General features: G+C 43.0%; 1 protein-coding gene across 1 annotated transcript; it reads left to right on the top strand.

The window, feature by feature from the left end:
* Positions 1-1,812: 1,812 nt before the first annotated feature.
* Positions 1,813-20,371, top strand: Ccnj (cyclin J). The gene is made up of 6 exons (XM_041661449.1): positions 1,813-1,952; positions 2,479-2,588; positions 7,651-7,861; positions 16,464-16,763; positions 16,849-17,008; positions 17,568-20,371. Exons 2-6 carry the CDS (start codon positions 2,520-2,522, stop codon positions 17,965-17,967), a joined length of 1,140 nt encoding a protein of 379 aa, XP_041517383.1. The 5' UTR covers positions 1,813-1,952; positions 2,479-2,519; the 3' UTR covers positions 17,968-20,371.
* Positions 20,372-20,920: the final 549 nt, after the last annotated feature.

The following is a 20,920-nucleotide window of genomic DNA, read 5'->3' as shown; positions in this document are numbered from 1 at the left end:
TTAGGCTGCAACCCACCTGTAGTTCCCTCTCCCTTGCCCTTTTAAGTTTTATACCTTTGCTGGTCACTTCCTAGGTTTGTCCTCCATTTCCCTTTCAGGTGTGTTTTCTCCCGAGAGCCCTTCCACATTTGCTGTCCCCGCTCTGTTGGGCACATCCACACAGATACCGGTCACTTACTTCCCCTCAGGCCTTTGCATGGCTCCCGGATCAGAAGACAAGGTCCACCTTTCTACCCTTGTTTCCCTCACAGCTCCTGTTACCATGGGGTATGGATTTATCATTCATTTATTGTGAGTAAACTATGAGAAAACAGAGTTCAGTTAAGTAACTGCTTCGTACTCAGCTCACTCTAAAGGAATAAAGAAATAGTAGGACTGAAATTTGCCTCTTAGGAATGGAAGACCACCAGAGACATACACAGGCATTAACAAGAATGGATATTGCCATCTTATGACAGGCTCTTGAAGTCTAGAAAATAATACATGATTTCCAACCATATCTCCCTGTAAACAACGTCTTCAAAGTAGAGACTACAGGACAACCGGTTCATTACAGCATCACACAGGCGGTTACCGTCTGTGGCCCACTTTTCTGAAAAGGTTAAGAAAGGCCTAGACTCTAAATCATTTGGAAGCCAAATTATCGCCATAAACCTGCTCAGTAGTCATGAACTGGAAACGGGGAATGTGGGTACTATTTAAATACCATAAATACATGGAAATTTTAGCCTGATGTGTTCTTCTCCTCTGCGGGTAGCCTCTTCCTGAACTGCACTGGGCTAGGCTGGGCCCTGCCAGCTTTCATTTGTCTGTTTTCCTCTTCTTGCCAGCAGTTCCTGAACCCCTGCTTTCCCCGGGCATTAGCATTGCCACCCACCGGTCGCTGCGTCCCTCCGGGATGTATGCAAATGCCCGTGCGATAAGCCCGCTCCCGCGACGCGTGCGTGCTTCTCATTTTGTAGAAGCCCCTTATCACCCTTCCTCTTTCTAAACAAAACATTCAAAGGAAGGGGTGCGGTCTCATGACTTCTGTTTAAATACTGAAGTCACTCTATAGGCTTTGGAAAGTTGGGGGACTACTGTCCCAGCTGACCACCTACTTTGTGGCGGTCCACCAAACACTTCCAAATACAATTGATGGGGTTTCTGTTACTCACATTCCAGCTCCATCAACACCTTAATCGCTGCTGGAGTGTTTCCAGAGTTTGGGGTTTCTTCATTGACCACCGCAGATGGCCAATTACATTCATTATGGATTTGACAAGCCACGTTACTAAAGATGTTAATTCCACTCACAACTCTTTGAGAATCGCCGAAGCAAAAGCAACGAGAAGAACTGAATTAGAGCGCTAAAAGAATACGGGGTTGAGAGTAGGAACTGGAGCAGAGTTTGTCAAGCCAAGCGGCTTAGGGACTGTGGGAACAGCTAAAGTCTATTTGAAAGGGGGCGGGGGGGGGGGCGGGAGAGCAGTCCCTCTAAGAGAGAGGCAGCGGGCCAGGTCCCCGCTGCCAAGGTTAAGCACAGGGCCGAGGCGACGCAACTTTCTTTGCCCGCGCCCGGGACCCATTGAGGAAGGCTCGCTGCAGGTGAGTGGCCGCGGGGGCCGCCAGACGCCAGGGGCCGCAGAGCCGAGCAGCCCGGGCTCTCCGCGCCTGCCGGGCGGGGTCCGCAGAGCTGGAGTCGCACCTGGCGCGGCCCGGCCGCCGATTGGCCGGCGCCGGGCGACCCCGCTGTATCGCGAGACGAGATTGGCAGCGCGGGGCGGCCCGTGCCCTCGCGCTGGCTTTGTACGCCTAGCCGCCTGCCGGTCCTTTAACAATGGGCGGCGCGAGCGGCCCGGTGTTGGGCCCGAGCTGAGACGGGGGCTCCGCGGCCGACCGTCCGCGGCATGAGCGCTGCCCGCGCCCCGCGAACACCGGCCGGGCTGGGGCTGTGAGGGCCGCGGGTCCCGGTAAGAAGCCGCGCGAGCCGGGCAGGCTTGGCCGGGTGGGCAGCGTCGCGAGGGGAGGCGAGGCGCCTGGCACGGCCGACCGGTCGGCCTTTTGTTCGCCGCTCGGGGGACGCGGCGCGGCGGCTGGCTGTGCCTCAGACCCCGGGGTGGTGGAGCGCGCCCGGGCTGCCCGCGCGGACCTGGCCGAGCGCGGCTCACCCTTCATTCCTGCCGCGTCCGGACTGTGCAGGACGGCGGCGTTCGAACCCGGGACTCGGAGAGCCCGAACCCGGCCGTGCCGCCCCGAGCTCCCCAAGCTTGCACCTTCCCGCGGCTCCTCCGGCTGGCGGTCGCAGGCTAAGCCTGCGCCTCTGGCTGGGGAGATCGGGCCTTGCTGGCCTTGGAGGATGGCTGCTTGGGGTCGGGCCAGGTGAAGATGAGCAGCCGCGCGGGGTGACCTGAGGTCACGGCGCTGGTGATGGGGACGCGGAGGGTCGTGGGGGGGGGGGGGTGCTGGCGGTGACCGCGTCTGGGGCGTGTCTTCCAGACTGAAGCTGAGGCGTCTGGCCGGGCGCGCCGCCGGCTTCCATGGAGCTGGAGGGGCAGTGGTGGCGAGGACAGCTGGCTGCGGATATTCACCAGGCTCTTCGGTACAAGGTAACCCCGAGGCCCGACCTTCCCATCCCGGCTCTTGTGCTCCCTGGAAAGGCAAATTGGGTTCTTGACTCTACAGGGCAAAGAAGGCGAGTGCGCTTACTTGACAGGGTTAATTAACCTCTTCCTTCCCTGGGCTGCATCAGAAGAACCTGTAACTGTGGAGAGGAGTGGGGCGTGGTAGTTGGGAGAAGGAAGGTGGAAAACGATGTTCCCATGTTGCCAGGTGGAGCATGGATTTGATTTTATACACACACACACACACACACATAAATACATACACTCTGACTTTGTATCGAGTGAACAGCCGTCTTTGCTCGCTGCTGCATGCAGCTGTTCTAAGCCACAGTTGGGCATAACTCAGCTCCACCGCCTTTCCTCAAACTTGGTGTGAGACTTCAGACTACTTTGTTTCTGTTTCTCTGTTTCCTCTGTAAGAGGAGAAATAGCAACGCTGGAGCGCCTCTTACGAGCTGATTGTGAAATCTGATGTCTGTACTGTAAGGGGACTTAGAACAGTGCCCAACCTATAGTAAGAGCTATGCGCTAACTTAACTTACTGTTACCTGGTCCTTCAGATTTGAGGCTGTTGAAAAGCCTTGAGGTGGAAGGAAAGAGCTACTCTTTGGTAATAGCATGTGTAGAAAGTAGATGCAGTATACTTAATAAGCACTAAAAAAAATGCACTCTTTTGGACCAAAGTCTTTGTATTGTTGCTTGTTCAGGAACGATTTGTTGTTGTAAGTGTTGTCAGACTTATAGGATAGCCCTGTTTCCCTGACAGCCAGAGGAGAGATTAGAAAGATCTCTAATTCTGTTTCACCTTGGTTCTTAAGTGTAGAAAACTAACAATCAGAACAGCTGACTCTTCATTAGGAAGCTCCTGTAGCTTGAGGCTGAAGGGTCCCAGGTTAATGGGTCTGTATCTTGTGTGTCTGACCACATGCAGGAGGTTGGGACATCAAGTCCTGGCTTAAGTTGTTAAACTTGCACCCTTCTCCCCAAAGCGTGAAATTTCTAACTGCTCTTTACTAATCCTGACATTCAGTCTCCAATTCCCCCACAGCCACCCCAGACCCATGTGAGACATAAGTGTTCCAGCTGTGCACTGATTCTTTGGCATGTTAGGGGAAAGTTGTCCCCATTCACTTGTGATTTGTGGGAGAGAGAGATGGATTTTCTAAGTGTCAGTCTCTTGATCTCTCCAGTGTGTAGCAAACTAGTTAGTTGGTATAATGATACCTTTTTGTGTGGATGTGGAAGTTTAAAGACTTTTTTCCCATGGTGATCCCCATGGTCTTTACCTTCTAATATATTATGTGTAGGTGGTTTTAACCCTGAGTAGTTATCTGGATTACTTTTGCAGGTGATCTTAGAAGTAGAATTTTCCTAGAATAAGACAGGTGAACGTGAAGAATTTCTTCTGAAGCCTGTCTCAGGCCACCTGTTGCAAACTGCTCAGGCTTGCCTTTAAGCTCAGTGTAGACCATGGTCCTGATTTCAGGGAATGGTAACATTTTATAAAGGATTTGCACTAATTAGTAGGACTTGAACTTTACAACCGAAGAGGTCCCTATTTGTAGTTCACTGGAGTCAAGGAAGTTAAACTTTCCTCATAAATTGTCAATATCAGCTCTTAACCAGAGATTTAGTCATTTGTTTATGGAACATGTTAGTTCTTAGTATATGCAAGGTGTTTGAGCAGTGCCTTAGTGCCACAGGCATGGCCCTTGCCTATGTAGACTCCAATCTGTTTTATAAGTCAAAGGCATCTGAAGGTAGCTCTTCCCTGGGGCAGTTGCCATTCATTTGCTGTGAAAGACAGTCTCTATTTAGTCCCAGTAAAGAGGTAGTTGATGTGACCAGCATTGTATTTACTGGGAAAGTGAAGTGCGTGGAACGCCAGCTGTACTACTTTTGTAAATAACAGCTTCCCGCCAAAACCGACTTCGCAGGCCTGTTCGTAAGTGCGTGTCTTGAGTCATTCTGCTCTGGTGGTGTAAGGTGATTGAGGAGCTATAAAGACAAATGGAGACAACGGTCTTGTGAGAAACATTAAGAAAATATTGGTCCCCAGGAGTTGCAGTTATATTGGAGTTTCCTGTAGGCTAGAGATGCACCGTTCTGGGTAGGGATGGCATTTGAAGTGCTTAGCTGGTGAGGACTTAAGACTCAAGGGGGTGCATTTGGCTTTCCTGTGCTTTGGTCCTTTACGTTCCTGAGAAGCAAATCAAGATAAGAGTTCTGTTCTAAGGGACTAAGAAAAGATAGCAGAAGAAACTGTGGCTGAGGAAGGTACAGTCCTTTTTCCGTGCCTGCACATCTGTAGTCCTGCGTAAAGAGGACTGGCTCTAGCAGTCATCCGCAGCGCTCGTGTCCTTCCCACTGAAAACGGCAAGGGGATTTCATTGGACATATTATTAAAATCTCTGGGACAGGTCAGGTAGCTCAACAGGTTATGTGAGATATTATGGGATGGTGCAGTGGGTGCTTGTGGTTTGAGGGATGGAGAGAACCAACTCTACAAAGCTGTCCTCTTGTCTCAATATGCCCAGCATGGCATGTGTGTCAGCCCACAAACACCATGTGCTCACAGGGTAGTAACAGCGAATGAGTAAAACCTCATTGATGGCCCTAGGGTCCTGGGCTGTTTTTACTAATGTTGGTAAAACTAATATCGTTAAAAATAAAGCCCACCAATATTTTCCAGGTATGATTCCTAGTCTTCTAATGTAATATTCAGCCCTCCCCCCCCCAACTCCTTATCCCGTGGGCCAAGCTAGATCTTTGGTGTTTTTAATACCTTGTGATGTCAACAGTGTATTGTAATAATCTCTGCCTTTTAATTCACCTGCTAGGAAGAGACTTGAGACAATTTCCATTGTTTATTCCCAGGACTATAAATTATAAGTTTTCCTCTTTCTAAACTAAAACTCTGTACTCTTTCCAGTTCCTCTGCCACCTGACCCTGATAACCACTATTCTTCGCTGCTCTGTGACTTTGACCAAATACTTGGTATAAATGAAATCATAGTAATATAATAATTGTCCATTTGTGTGACTTGGCATATTATCTTTACGGTTCATCCGTGCAGCATATGTCACTTTTTTCTTTCTTGATACGGGATTTTTCAGTAGCTGTTGAGCCTGTCTTGGAACTAGCTCTTGTAGACCAGGCTCGCCTCAAACTCACAGAGATCCGCCTGCCTCTGCCTCCTGAGTGCAGGGATTAAAGGTGTGCGCCGCCACCATCCGGCTTTGCAATTTCCTTTTTAAAGCTGAATTGTGTGTGTGTGTGTTCGTTCATCCATCTCATTTTGCTCATTGTGGGTGATGGTATTATGGACATGAGTGTACAAATACCTACCTGTCTTTCTACTCTCAAATATTTGGGATATATAATTAAAAGTAGAAATGCAGAGTCCTGGGGTGATTCTATATTTAAGTTTTTGAAAGCTGCCCCACTTTTCTCTACAGCAGTTGCATCACTTATGTTACCATTAGTAATGGGTAAGGAGTTTAGTTTCTTCATAGCCTTGTCAATACTTGTTATTTTCTCTTTGAGGCATTTTTGGGGGTGGGGTTTTGATAATAGCAATCTAGATGAGTATGAAATGGTAGCTTGTGGTTTCGGTTTGCATTTTTTGTAGTGATTAATGGTATTGAGCATCTCTGTACTTGTTGGTTACTTTATGTTTTTTCTCTGTATGTCTCTTTGTGTTATTTTTGTACGTATGGTACATGTCTATGATTGATGCTCTGGATTTCGTCCTCTACCATTCTTTCAGATTGCTCTGAGAAAGGATCTCCCACGAAACTGGAACTTGTTTTGGCTAGACTGTCTGGCCAGCAAGCCCTGGAAGTCTGCCTGCCTTTGCCTTCCCTGATGTTGAAGTTAGAGACCTGTGCAGCCGTACCCAACTTTTTATATAAGTCCTAGGGATTTGAGTTTGGGTCTTCATGCTTTCATAGAAAGTTCTCCTACCTTTCAGCCACCTCCCTAGCCCACTTGCCTGTTTTCTTAAGGAAAATGTCTGTTTATTTTTCCACTTTAAAATTGGTTGTTTTATTACTTTTGAGTTATAGGAAATTTTTTTGTAATTTGTGAAGGATTAGGGATATAGATAAGTAACAGTGTGTCCAGTCTATGCAAGGCCATGGGTTCAATTCCTAGCACTCTAGAACAAGAAAAAAGAAAAAGCTTAAAAAATATTTTGGCTACTAACCTCTTATCAGATACATGATCTTAAACGTTTTCTCTCATCCTGTGGACTGCTTTTTTCACTTGATGTTATTTTTCAAGATACAGTTTGTTTATGAATTCAGTGTACTTACTCTTTTTTTTTTTTTTTAGTTTTACTTCTGTGTGATTTTGGTATTTATGGTTCTTTATTCTGTTGTGATTACCTGTCAAATTTATTCTTGGTCTTATATTCATAAAATGAATTTGAAAGCTTCCCATCTTGATACATATTTGGACCCCCCCCCCGTGTGTGTGTGTGTGTGTGTGTGTGTGTGTGTGTGTGTGTGTGTGTTTGTGGTGTTGAATGTTGCTGAGAACTGAACACTGAATTCAGGGCATTCCACATGATAAGAATATGCTGTACCACTAAGCTAAATTTCCAGTCCCAGAATCTCTTAATACTACAGAGTTTAGAAACAAATTGTATAACATTGTCCTAAGAGTGAATACTGGTGATTTAAAAATTTTTGTGTATATGAAAGGTGGCAAGGTAAAGATCCTAAATGACAGGAGGGAAGTAAAGTTAAAAGACAGTGATGGATAAGTCCTGGTCTCTGTATGAAGTGTATTGTCTACACAGTTGAGGAGCGTACTCACCAGTCTGTTCCCTCTCAACCTAGGAAGGGTGTATTTGGGTTGTGGTTGGCTTTGCGTTTGTTTTTGTTAAAGCCATATACCCTCTTCCCACTCAACTTTATTTCTACATTCCTTTGAAGCCAAGCATGTCTTTAAGCTCTTACAACAGAATATTTTAGAAAAACAACGTTAAGTCTACATTATGAAGATCTTTCTATAGATTAAATGTTCTTCCTTTTCATTTAGGAGCTGAAGTTGCCTTCTTACAAGGGCCAGTCCCCTCAACTGAGTCTCAGGCGATATTTTGCTGATTTGATTGCCATTGTGAGCAATCGCTTCACTCTGTGCCCTTCTGCCCGCCACCTTGCCGTCTATTTGCTGGACCTGTTCATGGACCGCTATGACATCTCTATTCAGCAGCTGCATTTAGTTGCACTTTCCTGTCTGCTTCTAGCAAGTGAGTATAAATCTGATTTACATGACTCAGAATCTACATGTTTATATGATAGAGCTATAGCGAACCCAGTGAAGTATTTTCAAATCCCAGTCATTTCAATTTATTGCTTTTAGGAATTATATACTGTGCTTATTAGCTAGATATTAAAAAATAGTTCTGGCATTTTTTAGAAAATACATGCCCAAGCCCTACATCCTGAAGATTGATACAAATACAAATTCTAAGCAGCACAGATATACTGGTTAATCTCCATTGTCGACACAATTTGAATCACCTAGGAGATACCTCTACTCATCTGTGTGGAGTTTCCAGAGAAGTTTAACTGAGGAGAGACCTACCTCAGATGCAGGTAGCACCATCCCATAAGTTGGGGCCTAGACTAAATAAAAAGGGGAAAGGAGAAAGCCAGCTTACATTCCCTTACATTCCCTTGTCTCTGCTTCCCAGTCAGCACTACAGATGCAGCCCCTGCTGCCACTGTGTCTTTCCCACCATGACAGACTGCCTCCCTCTGGACTGTGAGCCAAAGTAAATCCTTCTCCTTTAGCCTACTGTGGTCAGATATGAGAGAAGTCACTAATATACTGTGCCAGAATTTGAATAATAGGGACTGGATGTTTTTATTTTTAACACTTTAAAAATTCCAAAGGTAATTTTGGTTGAGAACCTTTGTTCTTGATCAGTGATTGACAGCCAGAAGCAACTTAGGGAACACTACAGTATCTAATGTGTAGACGCTTTGGATACTACTAAACCCCCTGGATTCAAAGAACAAGTCCCTAGAACCAAACATCTCTGACTCAAACATCAGTGTAGCTGGAGTTGAAAACTGTCTTAAAGGTGCTGCACTGTTTGTCATTCATGGTGTAAGTTAAATGAACTCAGTCGGGTTTGCTACAGCTGAAATTAAGTGGCTTTGGTATATAATCTGATAGACTCTTATTTATTACCCATACAGAATGTGCTGCTAGGCTCTTAGTGCTGAAACTCACTCACCTTGTTTGCTAGTATCTACACTGATGAGAGAGGGCATATAAAAGAATGGAAATCGAGTTTTTCTTCATTCAACAAAGTAAAAAGATCACATTTGATATAAGTCAAATTGATAGTTGTATTTGATATTGTTTTTGTATTATCCATATCATTAAGCCTTATTTCAAAGTAGTATATAGTTGTTATTGTCGGCCTTGACCTCTGATCTCACTGGAAGGTTGGCATCCAATATGGCTGCTGTGGTAAGCACATTCCCATTAGGCTGTGAAGCTAGTAATCTTTCTAAAATACCTTTTTGCTTAGACACTAATAAACCCATAAAACTCAGTGCATTATTAGGTAGTATCATTTCCAGATCTGAGCCTCTTAAATTTTATTTACTTGCTCCAAGACTACTACCTAAATGACTTTTTAAATTATTTCAGATCCTTCGTGAAACCAGATGAGTAAATAAAATACAGCTGTAGTGATGGCTCCCACTGCCTGTGGGTCTGGGTGAGAACTGCTTCATGAAGCAGTTAGCATCCTTACAGATCATCCAGTATGTGCCTCCTGAGCCAAATTTTTAGTAGAATGCTGTTTACTTCCAGAATATCTTTATTTCCCTTTGGAATCTGTTTTCCTCTAAGATCCAGACACATAGTTCCCCCTCCCCATCTTAAAGCCAGAGAAGTAGTACTTACACATTTGTAATTAACTTTAATTAAAGTTTTATGCTCATAGGAAATCATATATAAAATGCTACATGTGTTTCATCACTGGCTATGAAACCCTTTAGAGTTTTATCTGCATAAGATTGGAAAAACCCCTGCTTGACATGTCAGGTGTATGAAAATCCACAAGTAATATATTTGTCTGTTTTTATCCCCTAGAATGTTAGGTTACAGAATTAGCCTCAGCCCTCCTAAGTAAGTGATAGGTAAGAGTTGGAGCAGCTGCCCTCCGCTTGGTCAGAATTGAAGACATTGGAACTTAGATTACAACAGTTTATCCTCCTCTCCATCTCTAATACATCCAAAAAGTTTAGGATGTTTATAAACTGATAGTCTGTTTTCAGTGTTTGATATGTGTTACAAACTTGTGGAATCTAGTATTTTTTTTAATAGATTGGTCAGTATATTTGATCTAGTTTATTTGTTTACTCTCCAAAGTAGACACCTATTTTTACTACAGTCTTTTTTTGTTAATATTTATTTTATTATGTATACAATATTCTGTCTGTGTGTATGTCTGCAGGCCAGAAGAGGGCACCAGATCTCATTACATACAGATGGTTGTGAGCCACCATGTGGTGGCTGGGAATTGAACTCAGGTCCTCTGGAAGAGCAGGCAATGCTCTTAACCACTGAGCCATCTCTACCATCACAATCTAGTATTTCTTATATTCTTTTTTTCTTTTCTTTTTCTCTCTTTTTGGTTGATGTTTTTGTTTGTTTTCTGAGACAGGGTATCTCTGTGTAGCCCTGGCTGTCCTAGAACTTGTCTTGAACTCAGAGATTCACTGACCTCTGCCTTCCAAGTATTGGGATTAAAGGTGTGTGCTAGCACCACTTGGCAGAGTCTACATTTATATAATAATTGGATGCTGTATATAATTTGGCCAAAGACAGATCACAGTTTGTATGTTCTTGGAGCTAATGCTTATCCACCTACCTGGGTAGCTACATTACTGGAATTGTGAAGAAAGGGCCTGCACATTATCTGATTTGAAAGTGCTTTGTAGTATTTAGGAGTCAGATTATAGTGATGGGTTTTTTTTTTTTTTTTAGGTTTGAATCACTAACTACAAATTTCAGTAACCCTTGGTTCTCAGTTAATTCTCTATAAAATGGAAATAAAAATGTCTAGCTTATAAAAGTTGTTGTGTGGAGCAAGTAGGGCAACATAGGAAAATTGCAGTATAGAAAGTTGAGCATTGGATAACCCAATTCTGCCAGTATGCTGTTCTTGAATTTCTAGCTTCGCTTTTTTTCTCTTAAAGGGTCTGGCTTCTTCTAAAATGGCTGTGTTTGTCCATGAAAGTAACTGTTCTTATATTTTAGCTGTTTTCCCTGGCTTGCTTCAGCTTATTTGAGCAGCATTAGGCTTACGGGCAATTTGGAAGCAGCCTTGGAGATGAGGCTTCTGATATAGGCTCTTAGTGCTTATAATTTGTAACAAGTGTTTGGTTTTTTTTTTTGGCTCCCCAGTATTAAGTTGCTTTTTTTTTTTACTTTATTTTTTATTAGGTCTATTAGAAAAATTAAATCGCACAGTCGTTTTGATTTACATTTTAATTTTTAATGAGTTTAGCCTCCCTGTCCCCATTGGTTGCCTTTCCTGTTCTTTCCCTATTTCTCTATTAAATTTATGGTCTTAGTTATTTGTGAGAATTCTTTGTATATTAGTATAGATGACTTTTCTATTTGGTAGTAAAAGAATAGAATGTTGGCTGAGCTCCAGATGGGATCATCCATTCTAATCATTGTATCGATCTTCTCTGCCACAAAGTGACCATTTGCTATTGTGTTTAGAAAGAGGTTTCCATGGCTGGTCTGTACATTTCCCATAAGGGAAAGACGGCCTGGTATTTTGTTTTTGGCCTCTAATTCTTTATTTTTCTGGGAAGCAGTATGAATTGCCTTTATCTTCGTTTCCTGTTTGGGTCCTTTATCAATATAATCATATGGCTTCTGGTATTTCCTTTCAAGTGAAAAAAAGCCCTGATCTTTGGTCTGTGTGTATGAACAAGTAAATTTAAACTATGCATAGCAGTTAACACAATAATGATAGATGTGAATGCATGTAACTCAATGATGTTATCACACTTATAGAAGTTCTTGTCCATTTGTTGAGTATATACCACTATGTATGACAAAAAGGTTCTCAAAAACTGAAAACTGAATTAGAATCCCAAATGTGGTGATTTATGCAGCATGTTGTTTTATTTATTTTTTTAGACAGGATCTTACTATGTAGTTGGCTGGCCTGAAACTTCTTATGTAGACCAGTCTGGTCTTGAATACATAGAGATCCACCTGCTCTGCTTCCCAAGTGCTGGGATTAAAGATCTGTGCCACCACGCCTGGCATGCATTTCATTATATTTTAAAATGAATTACTTTTACTTTATATGCATTGGTGGTTTGCCTGCATGCATGTCTGTGTAATGGATCCCTTGGAACTAGAGTTGCAGACAGATGTGAGCCACCATGTGGGTGTAGAGAATTGAGCCTGGGTCCTCTGGAAGAGCCACTGCTCTTAATGGCAGAGCTGTCTCTCTAGCCCCATGCGATTTATTTATTTATTTATTTAAAAAACATTTTATTTATTTATTATGTGTACAATATTCTGTCTGTGTGTATGTCTGCAGGCCAGAAGAGGGCACCAGACCTCATTACAGATGGTTGTGAGCCACCATGTGGTTGCTGGGAATTGAACTCAGAACCTTTGGAAGAGCAGGCAATGCTTTTAACCCCTGAGCCATCTCTCCAGCCCCCCATGCAATTTATTTTTAACTTTGGAAATCAGCATATGAAAGAAAATCAGAATACAAATTCCTTGACATTTACTTAATTTTTTTTGTTTTTGTTTTTCGAGATAGGGTTTCTCTGTAGCTTTGGTGCCTGTCCCGGAACTAGCTCTTGTAGACCAGGCTGGCCTCGAACTCCCAGAGATCCACCTGCCTCTGCCTCCCGAGTGCTGGGATTAAAGGCGTGCGCCACCACCGCCCGGCCTTAAATATTTTTATAAGCACAGCTACAGAAGTCTGGCATCCTGACAGCTGCCCCCATCTAATCTGGCATGGTGTTTTCCTTTAGAAGTGCAGATTGGAGGATATAAATGTCTTCCTTCTGGCTCCCATTTTTGGTTCACTCAACTTTTTGACCCTGGGTGCTCTGGCTGACCTCATGTAACATCTTGGTTTCTTGAACTGCAAAATTGACCATAAACAGTTTTATTTTTTTTATGATGAAAGTTTCAAGGGGAGAATATGAAATACCCTTGATCCTTGAATTACAGTGAATTATGGCATATTAATTTCTTCAAAGGAACTTAAAGCATGGTATAAATAAACTCATTAATTTTTATAACATTCCTTTGAAGTATGTAGCTAGTACTGCTGTACATAAATGGCAAGGTGCTTGAAAGCCCTGATGATTTCATCTGGAGGGACTGAACAATTGCCTGCATCATTTTCCTTCTGCATAAGTTCATATCATTACTCTGAGAACAATGACTTGTTTTCCTCTTCAGTGGCGATGCTGATCACGGTCATGAAGAGCATTGTGGTATAAAGGCCGTTCTTCCATGACTTGAATTGGGAAAGGCTCTAGAGTCTCACAGTCTCAAATTATGCAGGTTTTGCTTCTCTCTGCAGTAGTCTTTAAAGAGCAGTTTTAACCTGGGGATGCGGTACGTCTGTAATTCCAGATCCTCAGGAGGCTGGACCAGGAAGATGTCAAGTCTGCGACCAGTCTGGGCAACTTAAATCAGCATTTTGAAATTAAAATTGAAAAGGGTTGATAGTATAGCTCAGTTGTATAGCAGCTGCCTAGCATGTATAAAGCTTTCACAGGACCCAGTACGTCAACAAGTGGTTAGTTTTAAAGAAGTTCACAGACTCTCTAGAGCTGGAGTAGCCTAAGGATAGGAGTTTAGAGTCTCCTGACATCAAGGACAAAACCTTCTCTCCCAATTCTGTTTCCTAAGCAAACTCCTAGGTAGGCAGCAGTACTTTTTCCAGCCCTCAGATGAGCCAGTGTTAGCAAAGCGCCCCCCCACCACCCACTGCAGCACCCTGGTCAGCTGACTGGCCTTGGCCTTTGCCGTCTTTAGTCTGTTACAAATCCACCCCTTCAAGAAATATAGTTTCCCTGCTTTGGCAGTCTTTCTTACCTTTCCCTATAAATTGTTTATAAATGGGTAGAATAAAATTAGATTTCTAAGGAAAATAGATACTGAAATCATTATAAAGATATTGAAACAATTTTTATATATAATATGTACTTTTGAGGAATAACTTTTTAACAGTAGTGGTGCACACCTTTTATCCCAGCATTTGGGAGGCAGAGGCAGGAGGATCTCTGTAAGTTCGAGGCCAGCCTGGTCTGCAAGAGCTAGTTCCAGGGCAGGCAACAAAGTGACACAAATCCTATCTCGAAAAAAAAAACAAAAAACAAAAAAAAGAACTAATGTAAACTCCCGTGTGAGAAGTCTATAATTATAACTTAAACATCAGTGTAAAGTAGAACACAGTACTGAGAGGTAGAGTGCGTTAGCCCTAATCTCTGTTCTTCCGTGGACATGGTAATGTCCCAGAGACAGGCATGGGTTACAGAAATACCTGAATGCATGCTTTATGTGTAGTAATGCTTGTTAGAAAATTTAAATGTAAGTTGCTTCATAATCTGTAGAAACAGTTTTCTTAGGTGGAAAGATAATCTCATTCAGTGAGTAGTCTGGAAGCGTCTCAGAAGTTGATGCTTCAGATTATGAACTTTACCATGTCACCTTTGCTCCTGCTCTGCCTTGAGTAAGGGGATTTAAAAGAAGATAAGAATCTTCCCCTCTCCCCCACCACCCCCATTGCTTTAAAGCTTTATTCTTGGAGGGAAGGGAAACATGCACTTAGGTGTGCATACTGTGTGGAGCTAGGAGGACAACTTTGTGAAGTTTGATCTCTTCTTCCACCCTTCTGGGGATTGCACTCAGGTTTCCAGCACCTTCACCTACTGAGCCACCTCATTGGCCCAGCTTTTGAGCTTTTTGAGACAGGTTCTCACAATATGGCCTGTGTATATAGCCTCGCACTTACTGTCCTGCCTTTGCCTTCCTAATGATTACAGGCACATGTTGTCATGCTTCATGATCTACCATGTAACATGAGGGTCAGGCTTGTTGGGGTTTATGTCCTCCCACCAGGTCCCACAGTCATTAGGTCCCAAAGAAAATCACACAGAGTGTCTATATTAGGTTATAAACTAATTGGCCCATTAGCTCAGGCTTCTTATTATCCCTTATATCTTGTATTAACCCATTATTCTTATCTATGTTAGCCACATGGCTCAGTACCTTTTTCAGCAGGGCAGGTCACATCCTGCTTCTTCGGTGGTCTGGGCAGGACTGTGAGGAATGGGCTTCCTTCCCAGAATTCACCTGTTCTCATCACCCCGCCTCTACTTCCTGTCTGGTTGACCTGCTTATACTTCCTGCCTGGCCAATCAGTGTTTATTTAAAATATGATTGACAGGATACAGACAATTCTCCCACACCATTTCCCCCTCTTTTTTTAAAAACAAACAAACAAACAAAAAAACAAAGGAAAATATCCATAGTCCATTTTTTGGGAATGTGGGCATAGTATTCCAGGCTACTTCTGGCTGGTTGGGGGCGCTGATAATCTTAAGGGCACCTAAAGAAAATTTAGAATTGTGATCAAGTCCTGATTGGAATATCCTGTGAGTCTTGGTCATCTCAGGCAGCAGTTTTGAACCTGTTCTGGATGAAGAACTCAGACATCTGGGTCATCTGTTTCTGCTGGAGATTTCTCAGTTGGTCTTCCTTGATCAAACCTGATTTTTCTTAACTCAGAATGAATCTATAGCCTTTCATTTCCTGTGGAAACAAAAGCAAAATCTCTTCTCCAAAGTAACATTTTTTAACTACAATTTTGAAGTCGAGGTATTTTCAAAATACCTACCTTGGATTAATTCTGCAGCATTTATAAGCTGTTGCTCCTTCCTCAGCATTCAAACAATTCAAAGAGAGCATAATAACATACAGTATCCAGATTCTCTATGTATTTTTCATCTTTAGGGAAGATGGTGATGATGGCTCTATGGCAGCAATCTCTGACCCTGCTTTCTTCCTCCCAGAATTCAGTTCTGTCTACCCTGCCTACCTATGTTCTGACCTGTCAGGCCAAGCAGTTCTCTTTATTAATTAACCAATGGAAAGCAACACATAGATAGAACCTCCTACACCACTACCATACCTAGCCCCCCCTTCCCTTTTTTGAAAAATAAACTTACAGAAGGGGAGCGAGAGAGGTAGGCTTGTTCTTTGTGTGTTTGTTTTTGAAATAACAGTGCCTGTATTAGTTATTTACTCAGTTTTTCTTTCATATTTCCTTTCTCTCTGCTATTGAGATTATGCTGAAAATCTGCCAAAATTACATATGTGATGCTGACTAGTTTCCAGAAAAAGTTAGGAATTCCTGGGGAGTGTGACTCAGTGTGAAGCACTCACCAAATAAAGTTCTGATGTTAAATTCTTGATGCTCTAAAATGATTTTCTTTAACCAGCTACTGCACACAAAAAGGACACTTTGTGGGGTGGAGAATCAAGTAGGTAGTTACTGCCTCATTAGCCTGTATGACTGTTTTCTTTATGCCATAGGACACTGTTCAAATCTGTACACATTTTTTTCAGAGAATGGTTAAATGTAAAGGGTGGGGAAGTACTAGGAAAGACAATGTGCAAACATGAAGATTGTTCTGATGAGATGGAGACAATATCCTTAAATCTTTGTGTGTCCTACTAGCAAGACACGAGGTCCCATTTAACTGGTAAGACCTCCAAAGATCACTTTTCTAACATTTTCTCCACCCCTTCCCCCTTCTTACAAGGTAAATTTGAAGAGAAAGAAGACAGTGTGCCTAAGCTGGAGCAGCTCAACAGCCTGGGCTGTATGACTAACATGAATCTGGTGCTAACGAAGCAGAATCTGCTGCATATGGAACTGTTGCTATTAGAGACCTTTCAGTGGAACCTCTGCCTTCCCACAGCTGCCCACTTCATTGAGTATTACCTCTCTGAAGCAGTGCATGAGACGGATCTTCATGACGGCTGGCCAATGATTTGCCTGGAAAAGACTAAACTCTACATGGCCAAATATGCAGATTACTTCCTGGAAGTATCTCTGCAAGGTGAGTTATTAGAATACCTTCATGTGGCTGTGCACTGATAACGCATGTATTCTGTTGCTTAAGTTCATTTTTGGTGTCTCCACAGATTATGCCTTTCTAAATTATGCACCTTCTTTAGTAGCTGCTGCATGTGTGGCTTCTTCGAGGATTATCCTTCGTCTTTCTCCAACATGGCCTACGAGACTGCATCGTCTTACTGCTTACTCCTGGGATTTCTTAGTACAGTGTATTGAACGACTATTGGTGTAAGCCTTTTTGCTCTAGCATTTGTAGTGTCTAGTTAACATTTTCGTTTGTGTATAATGTACCCTAGAAACTACTTCTCAAAGGCCTAAGGCTCTGAGGGTACTTCTGTTAGTTGCTCACTGCTGAGAACAAATAGTGCCTTGCAGCAAAGGAGTGTTCTTTGACTATGAACCAGGTAAAAGCTCCGTGCTGTAAGACTCTACGTAGTTGGCTGGAAAGGGAGCTGTTGCATATGTGGAGGTCCACAGCACTGAGGTCAGTCCAGGGAGACCTCACCCCACTCCTATCTCCATACCACTGGATTTTAAGGGTCGTCAGGATGTGACTTCAAATTCCCAGTTGGAAAAAATCCTCAAAACTCCCAGCAATGTTTCTACTGAGATGAATCACTTGAGAAAGCTATCAGCAAGACATCACTGTTGTTAGGATGGTGGCACAGTGACGGCTACTTAGGTAGCAGTAGTGACTGCTTATGACGTGAGCTATGGCGCAGGTGGGACGTGGGACTTGGCAGCATTCTTGCCAGGTAATGTTATTGTTTCCTTTCTCTTGTCTCAGTGCTCACGACAATGATGTGAAAGAAGCGAACAAACAGAGGGGACAGTCAGCTCCTCCGACAGCACAGCTGGGTGTGTTCCAGACAGCTCAGCCCTCGCGACCAGTTCACTTCCAGCAGCCTCAGTATCGTCATCAGACCTCGGTGCAGTGTCGACACCCTGTGTCAGAGCAGCCAGGCCGTCAGCAGATCGTGTCCGCCACACACACCTCGTCTTACACCCTGCAGCCTTGTCCTGCGGGCTTCCAAACTAGTGTTCAGGGCCTGGGCCACATGCAGACTGGTGTTGGGATGTCCCTGGCCATACCAGTGGAAGTTAAACCCTGTCTCAGTGTTTCCTATAACCGGAGTTACCAGATAAATGAACATTTCCCATGTATTACTCCCTGCTTTGAGAGGTGATGACGTATATATCATAGATCATAACTGACCCAGACTGCTCTGAGATGGATAGCTCTGGGGCAAGCTTTTTATTTTCCTCTTCAAAAGGAAAGGAAAACAGATAGTATCAGTGCAGCAGGCACCAGCACCAGGAGACTGTTCACTGCCTTGAATACCTAGGAGGACTCGGCAGACACTAACAGTGTCAGTCTGTGTAAGGCTGTGACAGAAATGTTCCAGCCTTGGCTGATGGTCCAAACATTTCAAAATGTTTAATGCAGCTGAAAATTTGCCATTCTGAGATTTGAGCTGTGGTAGGCTTTGGGGTCTTATGCTGGCACATACATCAAAGACTTACTGTTTGTCTGTGGATTTGCCAAACCATCTTTTATGAAGGAAAGTTAACAGTATTAATTTTTGAAAAATTGTTTTAATCTTTCAGCTCAGTCTTTTTGGCCTAGTGGTGGGTTTCAAGCTCACCAGTTGCTCAGTATACTAATCTGTGCAGTTAAGAAAACACAGATGATTTTATATCACTTCCTATCATAAATAATATACATGTCTGGATTTATATACTAAAATTAGGGGTGAAACAGATACATACTTTGAAATCATGATCATAATTTTTGTTTTACTCTGGTAGTTTTCCCCCTAAGTGATCAGCCCCGATTCTTCAGGATTAAGTACATTTAACTCAGGGAACTTGTAGTACTTGGAAACACTTAGCTGTAACCAACATGCCTTGCAGTGTTTGTGTGAACTACCTGTGTAACATAGGCTACAATGCTCCTGCTGGGATGAGAATCTAAAGTGGGTCCTTTGGTGCTCACGCGGGGACAGGTTGTGCGTCACCCCCATGCAATCAGAGGTTGATAATCAGTTCTGTCGTCCAGTTTTCAGGAAAAGGAATACTGAATGGTGTCAGTACTAGAGTCTGGAGTTGAGGGTGGCCAGGGTAGTACTCAGGTTGGGCTAATGCGGCACTTTGTTATGGGGAGGGCAGTTCTGTAAGCAAACTTGGAATCCAGCAAGCCAAGCTAAGCAAGCAGGGGTACTGATTTAAAATTTCAGTAACTATTTTCATTAGATTGGCTGTGCAGCTGCCCTGGGACAATTCATTATGTTGGTAGTGAGTAAAAACAGCAATAATAGTCATCACAGCAAGGGCAACCTGGCCATAAAATATTGGGGGAGGGGGCAGATAAACTTAAAAAGTAAAAAATTACTGATAAACTGTATACATTGTGCTCTTTATCCATGGAAGAAGGAAGAATTGGTGGAGGGAAACTTTGTGGTTTAAAATGAGTAAGGCGTGTCTGTGTTTTTATAAGATAGCACTTGAGTAAAAGGGAAACTGGCAGATGTGAGTGAGACCAGCAGTGTGTGTTGATGAGGACTCGGTCTAAAGATGGGGTGTGTGGCAGGAGTCTAGTAACTAGCCGGTGGCGTCTGTTGGGAAGGGAAGGGCTCCGCAGCGTGATGGATTGGTAGAGGCAGCTCCGGTGGGTGAGTGCCAGTGGGTGGCTGCTGCCAGCAGGAAGTTTTAGGGAAATGTCCTTTCCTTAAATGAAGCTAACTTTTGTATTTAGAATGCAGAACGCGTAGTGTGGACTTACTAGTCTGGTGCTGAAGAGCACGCAGAGGAGCACGCATGGCAGCTCTCAAGCATGAAAACGGTTACCCCCTTTCCTCTTTGAAAAGGCTGCTCATTGGGTTTTACAATTCTTACCTTAGGAAAACTTGAATTATTAGGAGAAAGTAGGTTCAAAAGATGATAATGTGTCTTTCACATTCACAGACAGAGCCCAGCAACATGGAGTCCAGTTTTCAGTATTGTAACTACCTCAGTAATGCTATGAATGTAAGCTATTGGGATAGAAATCCTAACTTGAAACAACAGCCAGTGCCTGTGGTAATTTAATGTCTTGTCAAATGCTTTTAGTGATTGGTTCTGTGTCATTCTTATTGTCGAAGACTATTTGCCTTTTTAAAAAGCTTATTAACACTTTTTCCAGTTTATATTTAAAAAGCTGAAGAACACTGGATTAATCCTTTTGGGGGTAGTCAAGTAATTGATGACTATTGCTGTATACCCAGTGCGGGAGGCCGGAAAATCATGACTATTTTAAAACCTTAGAATTCGATATAAATGGAACGCAACAGCAGTTAGCTTGGGGGTGGGGGCTGTGGGGGTTTTGTTTTGTTTAATTTATTAATTAGTCTTAAAAGTTGTTTTGTTTTGAGATTACTGGACCATCATTAAATGTCTACTGTGAAAAGATTAATGATGTGTACAAAGGACTTAACGAGAGTCCTTAAATAAACACTATTCGCGTACAAACTGCAAACCAAAATATCTGTGCTCTGACTGACCACAAACAGGAGTATGGTGCTAAGTCTACACAGCAGGGTTAGATGAGTGCTATGCACTTGATTTTAAATAAAAGTAGTTTTCATGAAAATGGTCTTGCTGGTTTTGTTTTAAGTACAGGCTTGTCAAGTGTGACCTCTGAGCCATGTTGACATGCATGTCAGACTTGCAGTCACAAACGGATTTACTAAGAGGCTTCCAGATAGAGAACATTATCACAGTGACAGGAAACATTTGTCCCTTTATGTATTACATCCTGAGCATTAAAACCCATTAGAGTATATCAGACCACTGTGCCTTTTAACCTTAAAATGTCTTGTGTGTTAGTAACTGTAAATTTTTTTACTGAAGATATTTTTTTTGCTTACAATACGTTTTGATCAGTGTCCCTCCCTCGTCTTCCAGATCTTTCCCACTCATTCCATTCTATGCCTCTTTCTCTCAGTCTTTAGAAAAGAAATGAGAGAGGGCAGAACAAAGCCGGAAAAAAAAGAAGCACTTGACATGCAGAGATATGTGTGCACACACAAACCGTAAACACAAAATTAGAAGCCAAAATACATAAGCAAAGGCCAATAAGGGGGGAAAATGCCCAGACAGAGC

Source organism: Microtus oregoni, unplaced genomic scaffold, assembly GCF_018167655.1.
Source record: "Microtus oregoni isolate MIOR12 unplaced genomic scaffold, Mior012 000012F_ref0000307, whole genome shotgun sequence".
NCBI lineage: Eukaryota > Metazoa > Chordata > Mammalia > Rodentia > Cricetidae > Microtus > Microtus oregoni.
The sequence above is the reverse complement of the archived record's forward strand: the minus strand, read 5'-3'. Positions and strand labels throughout refer to the sequence as shown.

What these genes read in the sequence shown, in the direction of transcription:
- Ccnj (XM_041661449.1), top strand. Translation starts at nt 2,520, where the DNA reads ATGGAGCTGGAGGGGCAGTGGTGGCGAGGACAGCTGGCTGCGGATATT. An exon ending in TTCCTGTCTGCTTCTAGCAA is followed by an intron (nt 7,862 to 16,463) that starts GTGAGTATAAAT and finishes CCTTCTTACAAG; the next exon opens with GTAAATTTGAAGAGAAAGAA. An exon ending in TGTATTGAACGACTATTGGT is followed by an intron (nt 17,009 to 17,567) that starts GTAAGCCTTTTT and finishes CTCTTGTCTCAG; the next exon opens with TGCTCACGACAATGATGTGA.